A 20,198-nucleotide genomic window follows, 5' to 3' on the forward strand; every position below is an offset into this window, starting at 1 on the left:
TTGTTGATGTTGCCATTCAGACATTTGTGACATGGAGGTGGATTCTCGCTCAGTTCATACCCCACTACGCACCCCTAAAACCGGGGGGGAAAAAAAAAAAGAAAACTTCGTCAAGACCTGATAAGATCCTAGTTCAGATGAAAATCTCCTTTCATGCCTCGGGAGATACAAATCTATTCCTTAGGGACCCCACATGTGTAGCTGTTTTAAATGTAGCCACGTTTATCCATTAAACTACTCAACTACTTCCCCAGTTGTCTCCAAAACTTTAAAAAGTATAAGAAAAAAAAAAGCACACATATAAATCCTATGATCTTTCCCCCTTAAAACTCGTCATCTACATTCATGGGAACCCATCACCAAGAACCTCCCTCTATCATTCAAGACCTAAAGGTCACTCTACAATATTCTTTAACAGTCTTTCCCCTAGAAGAAACAAAGAGAAGGTCTATGTTTATCTCGAACATAGATCAAGTTCTTAATTTCAATGTAGAGACTGTCCACTTCTTTCCGGCCAACCCCGATTTCCCACCGGATATTGTAGCCGAGAAAATCAAGACCACCCTTCGGAAACTACTCGTGACACCTGATTTTTTGGCCGGAAGGTTGAGGTTGAATCCCCAGAAGAGCCGCCTCGAGATTGACTGTAATGCTGCCGGAGCTGGCTTCGTGGTGGCAACGAGTGAAGTGTCACTGGACGAGATTGGAGACTTGGTTTACCCTAACCCAGCTTTTAGGCAGCTGATCATGGGTAATCCGGACAACTTAGCGCCAGATAACCAGCCACTTTGTTCTGTTCAGGTACAAATTATGTAGTAGACTTCCAAACTATATTTATGTCATGGGTTTAGAATGAGTATCTATAGGTCATCATTTACATAGATAAGAGGTACCTATAGCATTTCTTCATGATTCTTTTTTTTTTTTTTTTTTTTTATGAAATTTCTTCATGATCTTAGAATTTAAAAAAGCATACATGTCCAAAGTCCAAACTACGGACACATACACACACACACACACAGAAAAAGAGAGAGGTGTTAGGCATGTTATGAAACGAAAAAGATCACCACTCTATCATACACTGAAGAGTAAAATTGATAGGTTTTAAATTTTTTAGAATAAATCTTCTTTTGTTTATTCGGTTTTGGCCTTAGTAATTATGTGAATTAATTACCACTACAATTTTTGAAGTAAAGCAAAGGAAAAGCAAATCAATTTCTAGATAAAATTTAGAGTGTTGATTTTTATTATTTTTTTGCCTTTTAGTTGATGTTTCTTCTGTCGATGGCAATATTGAAGGTGGGTTATTTTTTAATTATTTTGTTCCAATATCTTGTTCGTGTACTCTAGAAACTCTATTTTTTTTTTCTCCTTTTAATAGAAAAAAAAAATAGAAGCTTAGAGAAGTGTTTGTAAACATAAATTAATATTTTTTTTCTCTATTTCTTTTATCAAATTTTCAAAAGAAAAAAACTTGAAAATTATGTTTTCCCTATCTTTGTCCTTAATTCAGGCCTTCATGGAGATGATGATCTGATATCCCCTTACATGATTATAGTGGTCTTTGAACTTTGTCTTTTATTGCAACTTTAGTGCCACATGATGTGGTTGAAATAAGTAGTTTCACATGATAAAATTCAACCAATTAAAGAAACACAAAATTACATGAAATACAATCCCTATCAATAAGTACACTGCCGACTACTCATCAATTGTTCATCAAAATAGCATATGCCGTTAGTAACCGTGCAACCACAACTGCATGCTTGGCTTCGCCCCATTTATGAGACGGCGAAAGAGAATGGGGTGTTGAAAAATGTCACATTCAATGCTCGTGATCATGGACCAGGCTAAGATCTGAGGAGGAGGAATGTTGTCCTTGTAGTATCTTTTATGTTTGGAGTGAATCTCTATTTTCAAGGGTTTCAAGATCAGGTTCTCGTACGAAAATCATCCTTGTATGGTGTTTGACCTACATTTGAACTTTACTTAATCCCTCTCTTCTTTTAATTAGTTTTTATTTTAAGTGAAGTCCAAGTATAGATCAAACCCCGTACGAGAATAATTCTTGTACGAGGACCTGATTCGAACTCGCAATATCATGTGTAGTGTGGAAACATTAATCAGACAGCCATCTTTTCCCATATTTGAGACCATTCTACATGCAACTCAAGTTTATTTGTGACCAACTTGAGTGATCGAGAGTGTGAATCAGGTTCTCGTATAAGAACCATTCTCGAAGGACTTGATCCACTCTAATGATCGATGAAGTTAATTAATTATGATTATAAAGTGTTTATGTTTGAGAAGCTTTAATTTTTGCATTAAATGGTTCCTAGAAAAAAAAAAAAAAAATTACATTAAATGGTTAGTGCTTACAACTAATGGGGTCAAGGGTTTTGTTTTGGTAGGTAACATCATTCAAGTGTGGCAGTTTCACCATTGGTATATCCACCAATCATGTAACATTCGATGGCATCAGCTTCAAACACTTCTTAGAAAATCTTGCCTCCCTTGCTGCTGACAAGCCCCTAGCTGTTACACCTTGCAATAATCGTGAACTCTTAACCGCAAGATCTCCACCACGTGTCATGTTCCCCCATCCTGAGCTAGTAAATTTTGAAATCCCTCCACAACGAGAAGTGTCTAACGCACCAACACTCTTCGAAGCTACACCAGAGGACCTTGAGTTCAAGATTTTCAGGCTTAGCGCCAAAGACATTTCAGACCTAAAGGAGAAGGCAAAGCTTGGGTTAAACAACAATACTAGCACCCGTATCAGTGGCTTTAATGTTGTCACAGCTGTATGGCGTTGCACGGCCCTTGTAGGTAAGGCATAAAGGCGGTTTGGACTTGATTAATATTGGATCTACAAAGATCTCATTGGAGAAATAAATGGGGACACTACAAAAAAAAGGCTCTTTAGAGGCGGTTTTTTTTTACCGCTAAAACTATGAAAACCGCCCCTAAAGGCTTTAGGGGCGGGTTTTTTACCGCCGGATACCCGTCACTAAATGTGGCGCCGCAAATGCTTAGGGGCCGTTTTTTGTTTGAGCACGAAAAACGGGTTTTTAGGGGCGCTTATATAATCCGCCCCTAAAGAGTACCTCTTTAGGGGCGGATAATTACCTTTGCTAATATATAATAGTCATATTTGAAAGCGTATAAAACTATATCTTATGGGGCAGATTTGTTGCGCCGCTAATAATAATGTCATTTGGGGTAGAATACAAACCGCCACTAAAAGCGTATATTGGGACGGATCATTTCCCACCGCTAATGATATAATATTCACTAGTTTTTAGTAGCAGTTTTTTATTACCGCCCCTATAAGGTTTTTTTTTTTTTTTTTTTAACATATATTATATATCATACTATTGTATAAAAGCATGTACTCATGCTTCGTGGCTAATCTTTTACTTGACTATTTTATCCCTCTTGCTTATTTAAATACCTTATCTTTTTCGTTATATTTTTTTGTCAATATTTTTTACTTTTCTCATATTGTTGGTACCCTTTTATATTTTTAATATTTAAATATTCTTTAAAAATCACTCAAATCCTTTGCCTATTCTTTCTCTCACTTTCCTTCGCCTTTCCTCCTCTCTCTCTCTCAACCGTTCCTACTTTTTCTCTTTTTAAAATATTTTTTAGGATTTACTTTCTTAAAAAAAAAAAATCTAAAAATCTATATTTTAGGACTTTTTTCTGCCAAAATCTTATTAGTTTCCTTGTCAATAATAATTCCTCACCTTCCTCTCTTATCTCACTCTTTCCCACTTTCCTTTTTTTATAATAAGCCTTTCTTCTTCTCTCTCAACCGTTCCTCCATTTTACTCTTTTTGAAATATCTTTTAGGAATTTTCTTTTGAATCTATATTTTAAGAGTTTTTTCTATCAAAATCTTATTAGTTTCCTTATTAATAATAATTCCACCCTTCTCTCTTATCTCTCTCTTTCCCATTTTCCTTCTTTTGTATATCGCCTTTCCTCCCCTCTCTCAACCGTTCCTCCTTTTTCTCTTTTAGAAATATATTTTAAGATTTTTTTTTAAATCTTTATTTTAAGAATTTTTTCTATCAAAATTTTATTAGTTTCCTTATCATTAATAATTCCTCACCCTCCTCTCCCACACCTTCCTCTCTTTTCTATCTCTCTCTCTTTCCCACTTTCATTCTTCTTTTGCAATAAGCCTGTCCACCTCTCTCTCAACCGTTTCTCTTCTTCTCTTTTCAAAACTTATTAATAACTCCGTAAAAGATTTTTTTTCTTTTTTAATCTATGGCTAATGCGGTGAACCTTTCATTTATGCAGGTACCACTTGTGCCACAGTCCTCACCCGTGCTATATTTTCCGAGGGCTGCAAATCAGTTGCAGCTGGGATGAATGCAATGGACCTGTGTCATGGAATCACAATGGCTGTTGATGCTGTTGTTACAAACCTGAAGAGCAGAGCCAGAATGATTAGCACAATTGAAGAAATTGCACAGGTTTATTTCTTTCACCCATTAGTTTTGTTGCAATTGTTAGAAGTGAAGGGTTGTAATGAACCATTATGGGCTACAGTTATTGTTTTTTTTTTTTACTCAGCAGCTGATTTAATTCTGTTGGCTACAGTTCTTTCATTAGGGAAAAAAAAATCTCTAACTATGATTCATGCTTTAATTTCTTCTAGAAGTTTTGGGCATTCACAATTTACAAGTGCCATATACTTCTTATATATAAATAAAGTAAAATACTTTGTTGTCATAATGAACTACGTTGAGATTGGAATTTTTGGTAGCAGTACTTGAGAGTTGATTTTCCATGTCTTTGTAAAATTTGGCTCAATTAGTTTTCATGGGAGGGATAGATATCGCTTGTTGCAATATCGATTGTTTAATATCAAGTTGCTTTTGATGGTTAATAAAATTCTTAAAAGAATCCATTTAAGCTCAATTAGTACCAATATTGGTGATAGATTAATATTCGATATAGTTTCTATTTTCAATCATTTTTCTATTTGATATAGTTTCTATTTTCAATCATCTTTCTATTTGATAGTTAATATTCCTTATTTCTCTGTATTTGTCTTTGTTTACTTCTTTTTAAGTTTCAGATTATAAAATTTTTTAATCTTCCAGGGTTTCCTTCTCCATAAGAGTAGAGAGAAGCTCTAGATTGCAGCTCAAAGTGCTTCCTTCTGTTAATCTGATTGCATTGAAGTGTTTTCGTATGAAGTAATTCCTCTTCTCTCCATTCCTCTCTATATGTTACTTTTAGTCTGGCATGTTTGGTACTTTTGTAATAGGTGCATAGTCATTCAATCGGCAAAGCTTTGATCACATTGGAGACACTCAAAATCCTTATGAGCAAGCAATATCTATCATTTGAAGAGCATTAAGGTTTTTTTTTTATGAGGATGATTTGATACCCTGTTTCAGATTTGGAGATGACAGTTTCTTATGATCATATGCTTTCATGGGTTGTTTAGTAGCTGACTCTATCTTGATTACACACTAACGTTCTCTTTTCTATATTTTGGCAACATCAATATATGATCAAGATGTCTTTAATTACTATCCTGATGAGAGACACTGATGGATTAGAGAAAGCTTTGACTCCAACAAAGAAATAGTCCCCGTCTACCGTTGGCAGGTTAAACTTTTTCTATTGCATTATTTTTGCTTTGAAGAAGATATCAATCTGGTAGATGATTGTCAGCTTCGTTATAATTGGACCAACATCATTTGCTCCCATTGTTAAAATGGCTATGACTATTGTCGACCAAAGCGGTGGTCAGTGCCATGTTTTATTGATAATAGCTGATGGGCAGGTAACTTTTTGTTTGGTCCAGTTCTCATTTTTAGTATAATGAAGAACTATTATTCTGTAGAAATATTATTTTAGCTTCAACTTTGATCATGAGTGCATTACATTGTGGCCATAAGCTACTATGCCATATGTTGGTTCTACCACTGTAGTGTATGTATGGTGGAATACAAAATTTTGCTTTCATCCACTTATCATGTTTCAGTTATTGGCAATTCTTATTTTACATTTTTTTTTTTTGGTTCTCAGATTTTATTCTTTTTTGGATTCTCGGATAGGATTTTTTTTCCATAGTCCTCATAATTTTGTAATGATGTAGAGTTCTTCATTTTGGCATTAAATTGGGTAATCATAATATTAATTTCTTGTGTGAAAGATATAAATCATTGTATTTAGAAACTGGATCTAATATATCATGCCATTTTTCATTATAAAGAAGCCTTGCTCCCTCCCCCTCTCTTTTATGGTTTGAGATAACTCATGAACTTTTCCTTGTTGTTCTTAAGAATGGACTCTCTATGAGATATTAAGATATGCACCCCAACACAATTGGACTGCTTATGAGGAAGCTCTGAAAACAAACCCTCTTTTGGCCAAAATGGTAATAAATGGAGTTGTTTACTCCTTGGGGTGATTGGATTGTGCAAGTATGACTTAGTCTTGAAATAAAACTTTGTTTCTTGGTTATGTTCTTTTTCTTCTATGAAAATTTGGTAATCTATTACTTTATTCTAAAATAACTTGCAATGCTATGAAGGAAACCTCTTTTTGAGTTTGACAAGGCCCAAATATTCAGATCAAGCCTTGTAGGGTTCTCTCTACATGGCTCCCTTTTTTGCTATTATTACCAATTCTGTGAAGGGACTATCATGGTTTACATTAGGGTATTTATCTCAACTTATTTGTTGATTCTCTTTAGAAGATTGAAGACCTTTGTTGTCCAAGCTCTTTTTTCTTTCCAGGGCTGGTGTGGTCCCTACTAAGGTTGTTGAGTCTGATGATCATGACAACCATCCGCACCAAGGCCTTATCAAATGTTATTTGCTCACAAGAGTTTGAGCCCAGCCTCTCTCTCTCTCTCTCTCTCACTCACTCACTCAGGTAGGGCTTGTCTTATTGCAACACATGAATATAAATGCAACTAAAGTACTAAACTAACTAGCCTCATTCCAGTTACTTGTAGTTGGGTCCAACAATTCTGTTGCTCCTTATACTCTATTTAAGTTCAATTATTCAAACACTCATGCTAATGCATTTTCTCACTACAACCTGATATTCTCGAGATTTCCCAGTACATTTTCTTCTTGGATTCTCAATGCATATTTATGTTTTGTTTTGAGGAAATGAATCAGTACAATTTGGGCATTTGTAGCCAAAGAAAGCTTAGGAAAGGCTTATTTGTTCTTCGTAGATGGGCAATGATTATTTTCTTTAAAGGAACATGTGTTTGCACCTCCTTAAACTCCGGAAAAATAGCATGGGTTTTATTTGATTTGAAATATTATATTTCAATTTTGTTTTTTCCTTTCTTTGATTACAACTTTTATAATTTAAATATGTGTCTTTAATTCAATTTGTAGAGCACTTCGGGTGTGGGTAGTTATTTCAAGCCTCAAAAGGATGGTGGTTCGAATCCACCAAGTCCCTTGTCTATATTTTCATTTTAATTTTACTGATAGTGTCATGGGAATTGATACATATCAAATGAAAAGCGAAAATGTCCTATAACTTTTATTTTGACATAATGAGTTCTTTGTTGATATATGTAATGTATAACATGATCTTCATTTGTCAAGTTATTTACATCCTCTAAATTATGTTACATTTTGTAGTTTTTTTATTAAATGGATTTTGATGACACATGAAACCATATTTAATATTCTTCTTAGATTTCCGAAGGTAAGAAAGTTTTATTTCTGTGCTTATTATCATGATTGTAAATAACCCAAACTCAGTAGTTTTGTTTGCACTTTTGGGCTTCCATTTGGTATGTTTCTTATATTCCCATTTAAAGCGTCTTTGATATAGGCACTAACACATCACCCACTATTGGGACTTAGAAGCTTTGTCCTTCCCACTTAAAACATCAGTGATATGCTTGTTCAATTTATCACCGTTATCACCGGCAATGATAAAGTTTTGCAAAGTTATTGATGAAATGGCAGCCAACTCTGTTATCATATGCTGCCCCCCCCCATTCTTTCCTTTTTTTATTTTTATTTTTTGTTACCATATCTAGCAAGTTTTTGAGTTATAAAATAAATGTCAATATTAGTTGGAAAATTTCCATTTTGTTTACGTTTCAAGAGTTAGAAACTCAATTAAAATGACAAATTCACTCGAAATAATATTGACTTTCTGTCAAGTTGTCCATTGCACTCAATCATGTAAATCATTTGTTCTCTCTCTCTCTCTCTCTCTCTCTCTCCAAAATAGCATTTAACTATTGATTGTTGAAAGAAAACCGTGCATATAAAAATGTTTGGCCACACGTGCATTTGAACGTGTTTTTTTTTACTAGTATATATATATATATATATATTGGAAGTGGGGTTAATATAGGTACCAATGTGTCCCTTAGGACAAAGTGTGTAAGGGTGTCTTTGGACCCAAAACTTTCAACTAGTAAAAGGTAGGTTCTTTGACCACACCCACACCCGTACCTGACCCTGACCTCGACCTCGACCTCGACCACTACCCGACTTGGTGCGTGCAATTCAAAAGCACCCAAGAAACCCCCCCCCACACACACACATGACAAGAGAGAGCTCCTTTAAAGGGCTTGCACCCTTAAAAAATATTCATATATGTCAAGATTTATTTATTCACAAACCAATGTGGGACTAAACATTCTGAAATGTCTTAGCTCATTACAACTCCACAAGCGCTACAAAATAGAAAACGCTTTCGAGGGTAAAAATTAAATTCAAAAAAACTATTTTGACCATATTTTGAAACTTAACTAATGATTGAATTTGAAATTAAAATTTTACACATAGGTCCAGACCATTCCTCACATATCCAATGGTCAAAAGGCATGGTCGTCCACTTTTCTGATATCTTTTGTTTTTTTTCCCTTTTTCTTGTAATAGTTTTGTTTTAACTACCTATGAATAAATTGGTTTGGTGTGTATGGAAGAGTGATGGGGTGAATCATTCGATATTTAGGAAACATTTCAGATTTCCCGTATGTCAAATTTCACCTCAAATTATATTATCTCTCTCGTCATGTATGTCTATACTCTATACACCCTTTTAGCAGTCTTATGCATTTTCTCTGTTGTCCTAACTAGTTTAACCACCGGACATGTGAGCAGCAACCATGGAATATCCAGTTATTCATAAAATCTCAACCCCATATGGCAGAATTAGAAGAGTCTTTCTTTCTCCAGATCTCTCAGTTTTCCGCTTTATATCATTAATTAACAAGTTAATTTCTACTGATTATGGCACTTTAATTGAGATATTTACTACTAAATTCTAGCTTTAAAATAATGTCTCCCCTTTCTAAACCATAAGGAAGGATTTCTTTATACAAATTAAATTTCTTTAATGCCATTTGGAGCTATTGGGATTTGGGAGCTACGTAGAATTGATGAAAGCTCTTCTCACCATCTTTCTCCACGTATCCACCCTCTCTCCTTAAATATTTCATTAAGGACCAGTCTGTAAGTACCTATCCACTTGATTAGTTGATTAACAATAAGATGAGTTGCTGGTCTAACTTAGTCATAAATCATAATTTACATTATTATTTGGTGTCTTTCATAAAATCTTATTGTTTTCGTTTAGTTAGGTGAGATTGTCGCTTTTGTTCAGCGGAGAACTTTTTTATGATGCCAGAGTACAGTTTCCTACCAATTAGTGTCGTAAAAAATTATTCAAATACAGAAGCCATTTAATGTGGAGAGAGAATGTAGGGTCCATGACAGAGAATGTGAGAAGACGTGAGATTGAATCTACACTTTAGCATCGTGAAAATATTTTTCTCTTTGTTTATTAGGGGTCTTCTCTCAGTTTACATGCTTTAATAACTCCATAGGCTATGCATGAAGGGGATAAGGATAGAATTTTGTGTTTAATATTCATCTCTTATTAAATGCATACAGATTTAACAATAGATTGTATGATACTTTGCGTCATTTCCACATTGTTGTTTATCCATCCCAATGACTGAGAATCCAAATGGATATGGATCGCAATCCTCAACCTAATCTCCTTTGATATGCCTCATGAATCTGAAAAAAATAGACAAAGTGAGATGTGGCCCCACAGAAACCACTCATATGGCTGTGACACTATTCTTGCAACCTAATGTGATTTGAAATAATAAGATCGAGTAATTATAAATCAGGAGAGGGACCATTATGATGTCAGAGTACAATTTCCCACCAATGAGGGGATAGATAATCAAATCTTCTAATTAGAGGGTTTTAATGAAGAGAGTGTGTCCATGTTTAAGATGTAAGAATCTGCATATTAATCTCGTGTCAATCTTTTTTTCTTATATATTATTATAATCTACATATTTAACAATAGATTATATGGTAATTTGCTTCATTTCCACCTTGTTGCTTATACATCACAACAAGAAGGAGCGCAAAGAGACAAAGATTGCAATCTTCAACCTAATCTTCAAACTTTTTCTTTTGTTGGAAGAACTAATCTTCTAACTTAGAAGTTCCTCATAAGCCTAATATAATTAGACAAGGTGAGACTGTGGTCCAACAACAACTACCCATAAAACTCTGGCACTATTCCAACATGAGGTGATTTGGCAAAATAAATATCTCAAAATGAAGTAATTATATATAATTCATAAATTTTAAGCATTAGAAAATTCCAAGATTACACGGTTTTGAGTCATTGACCCAAAAATCTTTTTTTTTTTTTAAAGAAATTTAATACCTTACTGTTAGCAACCACACTAAATGCTTAAAAGTCTCATTCAGTAGCAAGAAAAATTATAAGGAATCTAAATGAATTTTTTGCAATTATTACCTGACATGATTATATCACGTTAAACAATTTAATTGGAATTTAAAAAAAATTAATTTGAATAATAGGGTTTGATGGACACTTCCAACAGCCACATGTCAAAACTAAGCATGTAACCACTAATTATGTTTGTGGTTTTGCCAATAATCACAAAAACCTCTCTGTTTCACAGATTTTTTTCTAATTTAATTTAATTTAAAAGATGATGAAGTCACTTTTCAGTTTTCCCCTTAATCTCTTTACCTCTATTGATTACCAAGTTAATTTCCTAAATATGGCTCTTTGATTTATTTATTACTAATAGCTAGTTTTAAATAATCTCTAAACCCTTCCAAAACAAAAGAATTATTTCTTTATACGATATAAATTTTATAATCACATTGGGAGCTAGCAGAATTGATGAAAGCTCTTCTCTTCACCCTTTCTGCACTAGCATCCATCCACCCCCTTTTTAAAGGTTTCATTAAAGAACTGTATGTAAGTAGTTAGCCACTTAGTTGTTGATCTAAGTAAGTCATAACCTACATTACTTATTATTTTTATTTAGAGGAGAGGTTTCCTATAATGTCAGAGTGCAGGGTCTACCATGAAATGCGAGAGGACTTGAGATTGAATCTACGCACTAACGCCGTGGAAATCCTCTTTCCTTTTGTTTATTAGGATTCTTCTGTCAATTTACATGCTATGCATAAAGAGAATAAGAGATAAGATTTTGTTTAATGTTCATCCATTATCAAAGGCATGGAGATTTAACTATAAAAATTGTATGGTACTTTTCAACATTGTTGTTTATCCATCCCAATGACAGATAGTGGAAATAGATATAGATTGCAATCCTCAACCTAATCTCCTAACTTGGAAATGGCTCATAAATCTGACAAAATTAGGCAAAAGGGGGACAGTGGTCCCACAAAAACTACCCATAAGGCCATGAGGCCCATGATATGAGGTGATTTGATAAACTTATTATCTCAACATGAATGATAAACTTATATATCATTCTGAGCTTTAGATTTGATAATAGATTGTATGGTACTTTGCTTCATTTCCACCTTCTTGTTTATCCATCCCAATATTGGTAGAAAGCAAGAGATATAGATTGCAATCTTTAACCCTGATAAAATTTGGCAAGGTGAGACTGTGGTCCCACAACAACTGCCAGAGGGCCTAACATTATTCTTGCAACATGTGATTTGATATAATAATTATATTTTGGGAAGAGTTCTCTTGGAAAGTGGCATGGAGAATACTAATAAGGTGCGGTGGAATAATTTTGTACATAGGAGGTTAGGAGGGCAATGAGGTCATTTCCTGTGAAGAGAAAAAGAAAAGGTGCCAACGTAGCCTCCTCTGACATGTCAAAGAGCTTTTAAGCACCAAAAAATTCCAAGCTTACGATCTTGAGTCATTGGATTGATTCTAGTTAGATTGGAATCGACTCTAGTTACGATCTAAGTGATTTGGCAAGTTAACTGTTAGATTAGAGGTGTCAAAACCTAGCCCGAATAGATAATACACACCAAAACCGACCGATAAAACACGAACCAAATCAAACCGATCCTTATTGAATTGATTTTGGACTGAGGTATGTTGGGACCGATTGAAAACCAGTCCAAACCAAACTGACCAATAACCAAACCGAATGAAACCGATAAAAAAAATGTTTATGAGATTATAAATTAGATTGTAAGGGGAATTGCTACAAATCATTGAATATTTTGTTATGAATAGAGAAATTGATTTATAAATTGTAATAATTATTCCATTGATTTCTTTGTTCACTATACAAAACTAGTTGGATAGTTAAATGAATGATTGGATAATAGGGTTCATTTTGTGATTTCAATATTAGTTATCTTCTTAGTAATTTGTTATCCATTGGTTTCAATATTAGTTATCTTTTCCTTACAATGATAAACTATGATTTAATCATAAATTTAAAGTTTTTTTTTTTTTGTTAAATCTTGTCACTATAAATTATAAATATAAGATTTCATTATGATACAAGTCCAATAATAAATCGATCTAAACCAGTATTAACACGATATTGAAAAATCAAAATAAACCAAAACCAAATCAGACCAAAACCAATCGAAAACCAAAATTCCTTAATGGATTGGTTTTTATCTCCCTCATTCATAAACCGAAATTGAATCAACCCGACCGATTAACACCCCTCCGTTAGATAGTTTTGGGCCCTTAATAAGCTATAAGTGAGATTTGGTAGTCCATCACAATCATATCTACAACCATATCTCAATATGTGTATATTCATGTTTATGGATTTTTTTTATAATCCATTTATAGCCCTATTAGTCCAATTGATTTCACCCCGATTACGGATGGATAACTGATCAATGGAATGTAAACCTAACCATGCCTAGCATATGAGATCTGATTAACTCTATGATGTAGTAACTTAAATTAGTGGGATCAATTAAATCTGATCGAAATTGACTGAAAACAGCAGGATACAACCCCAATACATATGATAAGGCACTGGAACCCACCACATATGATGGATGATGATGGATGCGAGGTGTTAGCACTTGAAAATGTAATGGCTACCTATCTCTTTGTCGTAGGCGAGGTTGTACGGGATACGTAACATCCAACGGTCCAAGGCACGTTCAGGCAAAAAAAAAAATTAGTAATGTAAAATGACAAAAACACCCCATTGAATCCTCCTGCTTTCTATTTTCTCCTTCAGGTCCTTGAAAGGGAATAATTACATTGTCATGCCCAAAAGGCGTCCTTTCAACTGCCGCCACCACCTTGTTAACAAGCTTCAGCGACCCATCATCGTCTCTCTCTTTCGCAGTTCATGACTACTACCTAGTTGTCTCATCGCTTAAACCCTAGAACTTAAAAATTGCAGGGAAATCAAAATGTGAAGAACAAGTTTACATCTTTAGGGGATTTAGATTGAGATCGGCAGGCCTATTTCTCCTCTTGCTACTTCTGTTGTTATCCATCAATGCTTCAGCTGCTCTACCCTGCGATTACAATCGGTGGAAAACTGGAAACTGCTACAGCACAGGCGCTTGCATTTGTAATCTCCCCGATCCTTCCACCATCTTTGAGGGCAATCAACCATTCTTTGGTACGAATTATCCCAAATGATGTGGAGTGTTTCTCTATTAATTGGGGTTTTTTTTTTTTTTATTTTAATTCGGCATGGTTTGCTTCTTCTTAAATTCAGGGGGAGGTTTTGCGATGAGGAGCAGACCATGTGTGATGGGACTAATTCGTTCTGGTGTGAATAGGGGTGATCTGCGACGAGATAGTTCATGAGGTTAATTATACCTGTAAGTGCCTCAGGTTACTGATTTAATACTTCAGTAGATGAATGAATCTCCAAAGACCTACCTTGTACTTGCTTTTTTATTTTTCTGGCAATGGCATTTGTGTAACCATGCAATGTGGTTGGGATATTCTCTAGTAAGCTGAGTATGAAGAAATTTTGATAGAAACATTCTGTTATCATACCTGTTTCTATATATAACTCTGTTTATCTTTTGAGCCTTCGGCAGTCTACAACTTCAGCTATTCCTTTCTGTTCATAGACATGAACCATAAAAGTTACTTAGAAAGAATCAAATCATAGAAATATCTGATTTTCTGTATGTTATCAAGTAATTTTAGCCTATTTGTTCTGTTCTTCTCGTTATACATCATCACCTGCCATCAGATACAATACCAAATTCAACCACACATCCGCCCCCTTGCTATTCATATCTCCCAACCTTAGTCAGTGCAAAATGTACAATCAAATGAAAACTTGACAGCACAACCATATAGAGGAAATTAACATATTATGGATCACCTGTTTAGATTCAGATCATTGTATCAGCGAAACCACATAGGGGTACTTAGTTTCACTGAGAGTTTGTTCTTGGATTAGTGATAGACAATATTGACGTTTAATGAACTTCTTTCATGCAATCAGAAAACCAATTCCACATTTAAATTGCATGAAGAGACAGCTTCTAGTCTGAGAGCAGCCACTTTGTGAAAAATGCCCAAGGTAGGACCATCTCCAGTTCACCCCTCCTGGGACCCTGTGGTAGTGGGTCTTGGCCCTCTTGTGGCATCCAGGAGGCATACCTTGATAGGGATACATGGCGATGTTTGAACACTAAAATGAGAATCATAAACAAGTACTTTATTTATTTATTTCTATATATATATATATATATATTTTTTTTTTTGGGTGCAATCACACAATTACTTTATGGATAATATGGACCAGATTCACTTGATCACCTTGGCAGATATTTTTGTTTTTCTATCATCTGTATTAGGAGTTCTCGTACTATATATGCATCTTTTGTTGGTTTGTCTGCATCTTCTTATGAGTGGATCTGTCTGTGAGAGAGGAGAGAGACCATAACTTGACCACACCAATGTACAGCACTGGAACCTTACTGGGATATCCCAGATCTTTCCTCAATGTGCATGAAAAGACTTCAAGAAAGCTCCAAGCTGTATACAACATTCAATCAGGGTGCTAGACCTGGTCCTACCACCCTCAAAAGTACATTTACCTACCTTTCTCTATAAACAGATTCTAAGTTTTTCGAGACAACTTCATGGGCAGAAACTACAGAGAGATTTGAAGCTGCTTAAATCTGTTAGGACAAATCTGTCAATCTAGCACCTAGCTTTATCAGGCAAACCCCTTCCTATCCTATTCTATCCAAAATCTTTCCATGTTTAACACTGAATTAGTTTTATTCGATTTGTACACGATCTCGGTAATTCGGTTCAAATTCAATTTATGTGGAACTAACGTGTTGAAACAAATAAAACTAACATGTTGAAACAAATAAAGTTGGGAAGGAAATTACAACTTCATGAAAATTCGGTCCCATAATGCCAAATTTGGTAGTAAGCAATTTCACATAACTCAAGAAAGATGTGTGATTGTAGGGTTTAGTATGGTATAGGATCGGTTCAGTTTGGTTTATACGAATTACACTTTATTCAGTTCAGTTCAAAACCAACGTTTTTAGTCTAAAACCAAGATCAAACTGGACTGAACCGAATGTAATTCACTTTTCAAACCCAAAATCGTACCGACTTTTTTGTTCGATTTTAAAAGGATGGTTTCAGTTCTGGTTCCAAATTGACACCTTTAACCTATTGGACTTTCTAATCAGATTTCACTCTCCTTTTATAAAGGGACCAAACAATGGACATTGTAGGAGCATATATAGAAAGCAGTTTCCAACCACAATTAAGCTCACTAAATAGAAAGGACTTTGATAACCTTATTAAGTTGGTTTGTAGCTTAAATAATCTCCAGGTCAAACATATTCTTACAACAAAACCCAAATGTATTACAAACAAAAATCATCAACAAAGACGCCAGCATCATAAGTTCAAAGTAAAATCTAAGATGTTCAGAGTTCAGACACCTGGTATAATGTACCAATCATCTGTACCTGTAAAACCCGTTCTTCCTATAAAATACATCGATGAACTCACTCTAGAGATCTCAAAGTAAAATAAGCTAAGACCTTTTCAAGACCTCAACAATAATGATATTACTTGCGTATCCATTTGCATCATGATACAGATCACCTGGTATAACCTGGAGGTGGATAACCGGCAGGAGGGTACCCATAGGGCTGCCCATACGCTGGCTGAGGTGGATATCCGACTGAAGGGGGAACTGGCCGATCTAAACGCGACATCTCTTGAAATTGCGGTATAGCCATCACTGGCTGTGGTCCAAATTTACCGTCCCTTTTATCCATTTCAATCTTATGTTGTGTCTGCAATACTCAGCAGTGACATCAGTAAGTTCAATATAAAGTGGAAACACTATAATAAATGAGTATTTCATAATTGGCTTGATTCTACACATACCTGCATACATGCACAAACCCTAGAAGGGAAAAAAAAAAGAAACTCAAATCAATAAGAAATCCTATTACCATTGGCACTGAGGTGGGAGGGTGAAGAAAAGGGAAGAATGGACTTACGAGCAATAAACAAAATCAGACAAACAGTTTAATATTTGAGAAGCTTCTGAGATTTCTTCACTTCCAACAATCATCGCAACAATGGAAAATATACATGCAATTTGTTGGAGGAGGAACATGAAACCCTATAGTAACAAAGAGAAATGAGTTCAGAACCACACTAAAATATGTGCAAGAACAAAGAGAGAGAGAGAGAGAGAGAGAGAGAGAGTGTACAATAATGCAGTTATCGCATTGTGTTGTTTGTATGTTGAACTCGTCTTGCAACAGGAAACGAGTTGATGCAACTGAATTTCCAAAGCAGCAGAAGACCTGAACTCAAAGAAAAGGGAAGGATGTACAAAGATTTAAAGATGAGAATCAACAAGATATGAAAAAAGAGGATATACAACAAAAGAGAAGAAAATATGTCTGAAATCAAACAAATGTTGTACCTCAGTTGCAAGACAAAATTCAGGGCACTGACTTTCTCCACACTTACCACTACATGGCACATAACCAGCACAGCATATATACCTACAAGAAAATAGTTTGCAGGTTAATTTCATCCCATGAAACTTACTAAAACTAAAATTTTCAAGAAGGTATAACATTGATTACCTTGACATATCATTGTAAAGAGCTCGTTTGCGGAGCAAGTATGATACGCATGGTCCACTACAATTAAAGAAAGAAAACACAAAAGGAAAAAAAATCAAAAACTTCAAGTGAAGACATAATATTATACTAAAAACTATCAAGTGAAGACATATATTCCATTCACTACAACTTATTTTTCCTTTTTGGATAAATAAACACCTACCCAAAAACAAAATGTATAGTGTTGAAACTGGGATTCTATGAAATATGTAATACTTGAAAGAGGAGAGTAGAAAACAAGAATTAGAGAAATCTAGTAGGAGCTTGGCATACTAGGATACACTGTCATCATAGAAGCACTCCTGATCATCAAATTGTTAACCTCTATGTTTCCCGGGATCTGCTCTTCAATAGAGCCTCTGTAAATGCCAGAAGTGTCCCTAATGTCATTCGTTGGAGTCCTTAAACTTCAGACCCGTCCACACTCATTCTCTATGACCAAGTCTTCCTAGTTTGCTTCCCTAACCATTTGCAAATCCAAAGTTACACTTAGTCATACTCTCCCATTCAGTCATACTCTCCCATTCCTTTCATGATCAGTTCGCTTCAGTCAGTCAGTGGGGCCTGTTCATCAACATTGATGATCTTAAAATGAAAAAATAAGGTAGCCTCTTGGCTTACAATAAAAAAGAAGGTGGCCAAATGATTCTTAGGGGCGTTTTCCATCCTTGGCAAAAGAAAGCTTCTGTAAGGATTTTTTTTTTTTTTTTTTTGGGTGGGGGGGAGGGGGGGAAGTGGGTGGTGTTTTCACTCTTGGTAAAGGCAACTGTCAAAATGGAAACCACTTCAAACATCTAAAGCTGCATTTAATATCTTAAGTGAGAGAGAGAGAGAGAGAGAGGAACAACAGGAAACAAGAATGTCATTGGCAAATCATAGGAGAGAAGTTCATGGGAAATTTGATGAGCTTAAAAAGACTCCAAGCATTCAACCTCACACTGCCTTTAGCCAGCATCCTCATCAAGGCCTGCATAGTTTGATCATAACTAGAATGGGGACAAAACCAATAAGGTTCTTTGCTTAAACTCTAAAGCTATCATGGGGATTGCATATCTTTAAAAGCAGAATAGGAAAAAGCTAATTTGACTTTTAAAGCAAAAACTATTGTAATAGAATCCAATGAAAAAGTAAGAGATGTATTGCATATATTTATACACAAAAGTCAAAAAATTCAAATTCCAGTACTTTCAAATATCAAATAGCTACACCAATCTAAGTAGAAATGAGTTAAAAGCAGGATTTCTTTGTCATAACCGTTGGTTGGAAGTTAATTCAATCTATTCCTGTGTATAAGAAGAATGAACATGAGTTGCAGTCATCTATAATCTATTACAAAAATGAAATTTGGTTAGACTAATGATAGAAATATTTGAATTTCTGAGTCCAACTCCAAATAAAAAAACCAAATGGAACCGCAATAACGGCGACGACAAGGAGAGGCAACATGCAAATATCTTCTTCAGTCTTAGCAAACATGGATTAGCAGATACTACTCTTAAAACACATAACGTGGTAAGCTGGGGTTGACCCTATGGATTAAGTGCTCAAAGGAAGCTATTAGCAGATCATTGCTCAACAACATAGAAATCAAAAAGTTCCTAGTACAACCAATCAGGAAATTTCATCCGAATTACCCAAGAAACCGGAACAGAGAACAATACATTGAAGGGACCAAGATTATAAACAAGAAGACAGACTACGTTTGAGCTCCATCACATTTAATTATAAATTCCAGACAGGAAAGTGCAAGTCACAGAAAGAAGGAGCCATAAGATGATTCAACATTGCTCGAAAAGCTAAAATTCAAAAAGTCAAAACCAAATTTCATCAAGTCAACGAATCCTGTACTTAAAGCATTAGAGGAGTAATCCCAGATCTGAATATAACCAAACAAGAAACAAGTACGCAGACATAAAATCAGAGACTAAAAGAATCCATAAATGGAGCCAGGGGGTGGCAGGGGAAAAAAAGATATAAATTTCACATAAAATCGACAAGATACAAGAGATCGAAATGCATACCAGAACACTGCAAAGCAGCAATCTGCAGACAAGAAACCAGAAGAAAATCTATGTCACTAATCAATTGAAAAAAAAAATTGAAAAGAGTGAGAGAAACAGAGAGGCAGATAAGAAAATGGGAAATTCTGACTGCTTACAAGGCGTATCAGCTTGAATTGTCCCAATGAGATCGCTATGCCAGAGATTCCGGTAATTCTGGCGGGCCTGCATCTTTTCCATATACTCCTGCGACACCATGGTTGCTTAATTTGTTACCTTCTTCCCTGAAACCGGAGAAGAGAATGTGTTTCTATTTGCAGAGATTAGAAGAAAGAGCTCTCTCTGAGACTCTCTGAGGACCGACGCGGCTTTAGAACGTGATAGGGAGAACGTGAGAACCTCGCCTCGGTTCTCCACTTCTCTCCAGCGAATACGAAGGAGAGAGACTAGACTCGTATTAAGCTTAATATCTTTCAAGCGGCAAGAATAAGGCTACCAACGAGAGCTAAGAAAACGTCAAGGAGACGACTGAGAGTCAGACGATCCTATGTTTCCTCGGTTTCAAGTTATTGAGAAATGATGATACTTTAGACGGTTCGATATGAGATCATATGAAATCGTACAGAGTTGTGGTATAACCAACGGAGAGATTGCAACTGACTTGTCATATTAAAATAAGCAACGTACCATGTGATACAATGCCGGTCTAATTTTTGGAAATTTCAACGAAATGTGGATTTCTGCCCACTACGAAATGGCC

At 35.3% G+C, this 20,198-nt stretch overlaps 2 protein-coding genes and 2 long non-coding RNA genes across 4 annotated transcripts; 3 read left to right on the forward strand and 1 right to left on the reverse strand.

Moving 5' to 3' along the window:
* Nucleotides 1-308: 308 nt before the first annotated feature.
* On the forward strand, nt 309-4,793 carry LOC122063910 (shikimate O-hydroxycinnamoyltransferase-like). Its single transcript, XM_042627594.1, has 3 exons — nt 309-801; nt 2,412-2,829; nt 4,315-4,793. The coding sequence occupies exons 1-3, from the start codon at nt 346-348 to the stop codon at nt 4,791-4,793; spliced, it is 1,353 nt and encodes a 450-aa protein (XP_042483528.1). The 5' UTR covers nt 309-345.
* Nucleotides 4,794-5,267: 474 nt separating this feature from the next.
* LOC122063906 lies at nt 5,268-7,633 on the forward strand. Its single transcript, XR_006135507.1, has 2 exons — nt 5,268-6,412; nt 7,392-7,633. It is a non-coding gene; the product is annotated as an uncharacterized LOC122063906 (long non-coding RNA).
* Nucleotides 7,634-13,589: 5,956 nt separating this feature from the next.
* On the forward strand, nt 13,590-14,334 carry LOC122063915. Its single transcript, XR_006135511.1, has 2 exons — nt 13,590-13,912; nt 14,012-14,334. It is a non-coding gene; the product is annotated as an uncharacterized LOC122063915 (long non-coding RNA).
* A 1,726-nt stretch (nt 14,335-16,060) lies between these two features.
* LOC122063913 lies at nt 16,061-19,950 on the reverse strand. Its single transcript, XM_042627596.1, has 8 exons — nt 19,597-19,950; nt 19,460-19,481; nt 17,400-17,456; nt 17,234-17,315; nt 17,016-17,111; nt 16,800-16,924; nt 16,684-16,702; nt 16,061-16,589 (listed from the first exon to the last, which is right to left on the reverse strand). The coding sequence occupies exons 1-8, from the start codon at nt 19,694-19,696 to the stop codon at nt 16,392-16,394; spliced, it is 699 nt and encodes a 232-aa protein (XP_042483530.1). The 5' UTR covers nt 19,697-19,950; the 3' UTR covers nt 16,061-16,391.
* Nucleotides 19,951-20,198: the final 248 nt, after the last annotated feature.

The sequence above is a fragment of the Macadamia integrifolia genome, unplaced genomic scaffold, assembly GCF_013358625.1.
Source record: "Macadamia integrifolia cultivar HAES 741 unplaced genomic scaffold, SCU_Mint_v3 scaffold1491, whole genome shotgun sequence".
Taxonomy (NCBI): domain Eukaryota; kingdom Viridiplantae; phylum Streptophyta; class Magnoliopsida; order Proteales; family Proteaceae; genus Macadamia; species Macadamia integrifolia.

Coding starts and splice junctions, on each gene's coding strand:
- LOC122063910 (XM_042627594.1), top strand. CDS start 346: ATGGGAACCCATCACCAAGAACCTCCCTCTATCATTCAAGACCTAAAG. Junction 802..2,411: donor AGCCACTTTGTTCTGTTCAG/GTACAAATTATG, acceptor TTGTTTTGGTAG/GTAACATCATTCAAGTGTGG. Junction 2,830..4,314: donor GCGTTGCACGGCCCTTGTAG/GTAAGGCATAAA, acceptor TCATTTATGCAG/GTACCACTTGTGCCACAGTC.
- LOC122063913 (XM_042627596.1), bottom strand. CDS start 19,696: ATGGTGTCGCAGGAGTATATGGAAAAGATGCAGGCCCGCCAGAATTAC. Junction 17,316..17,399: donor CTTTACAATGATATGTCAAG/GTAATCAATGTT, acceptor ATTTTCTTGTAG/GTATATATGCTGTGCTGGTT. Junction 16,925..17,015: donor AATGCGATAACTGCATTATT/GTACACTCTCTC, acceptor TTGTTACTATAG/GGTTTCATGTTCCTCCTCCA.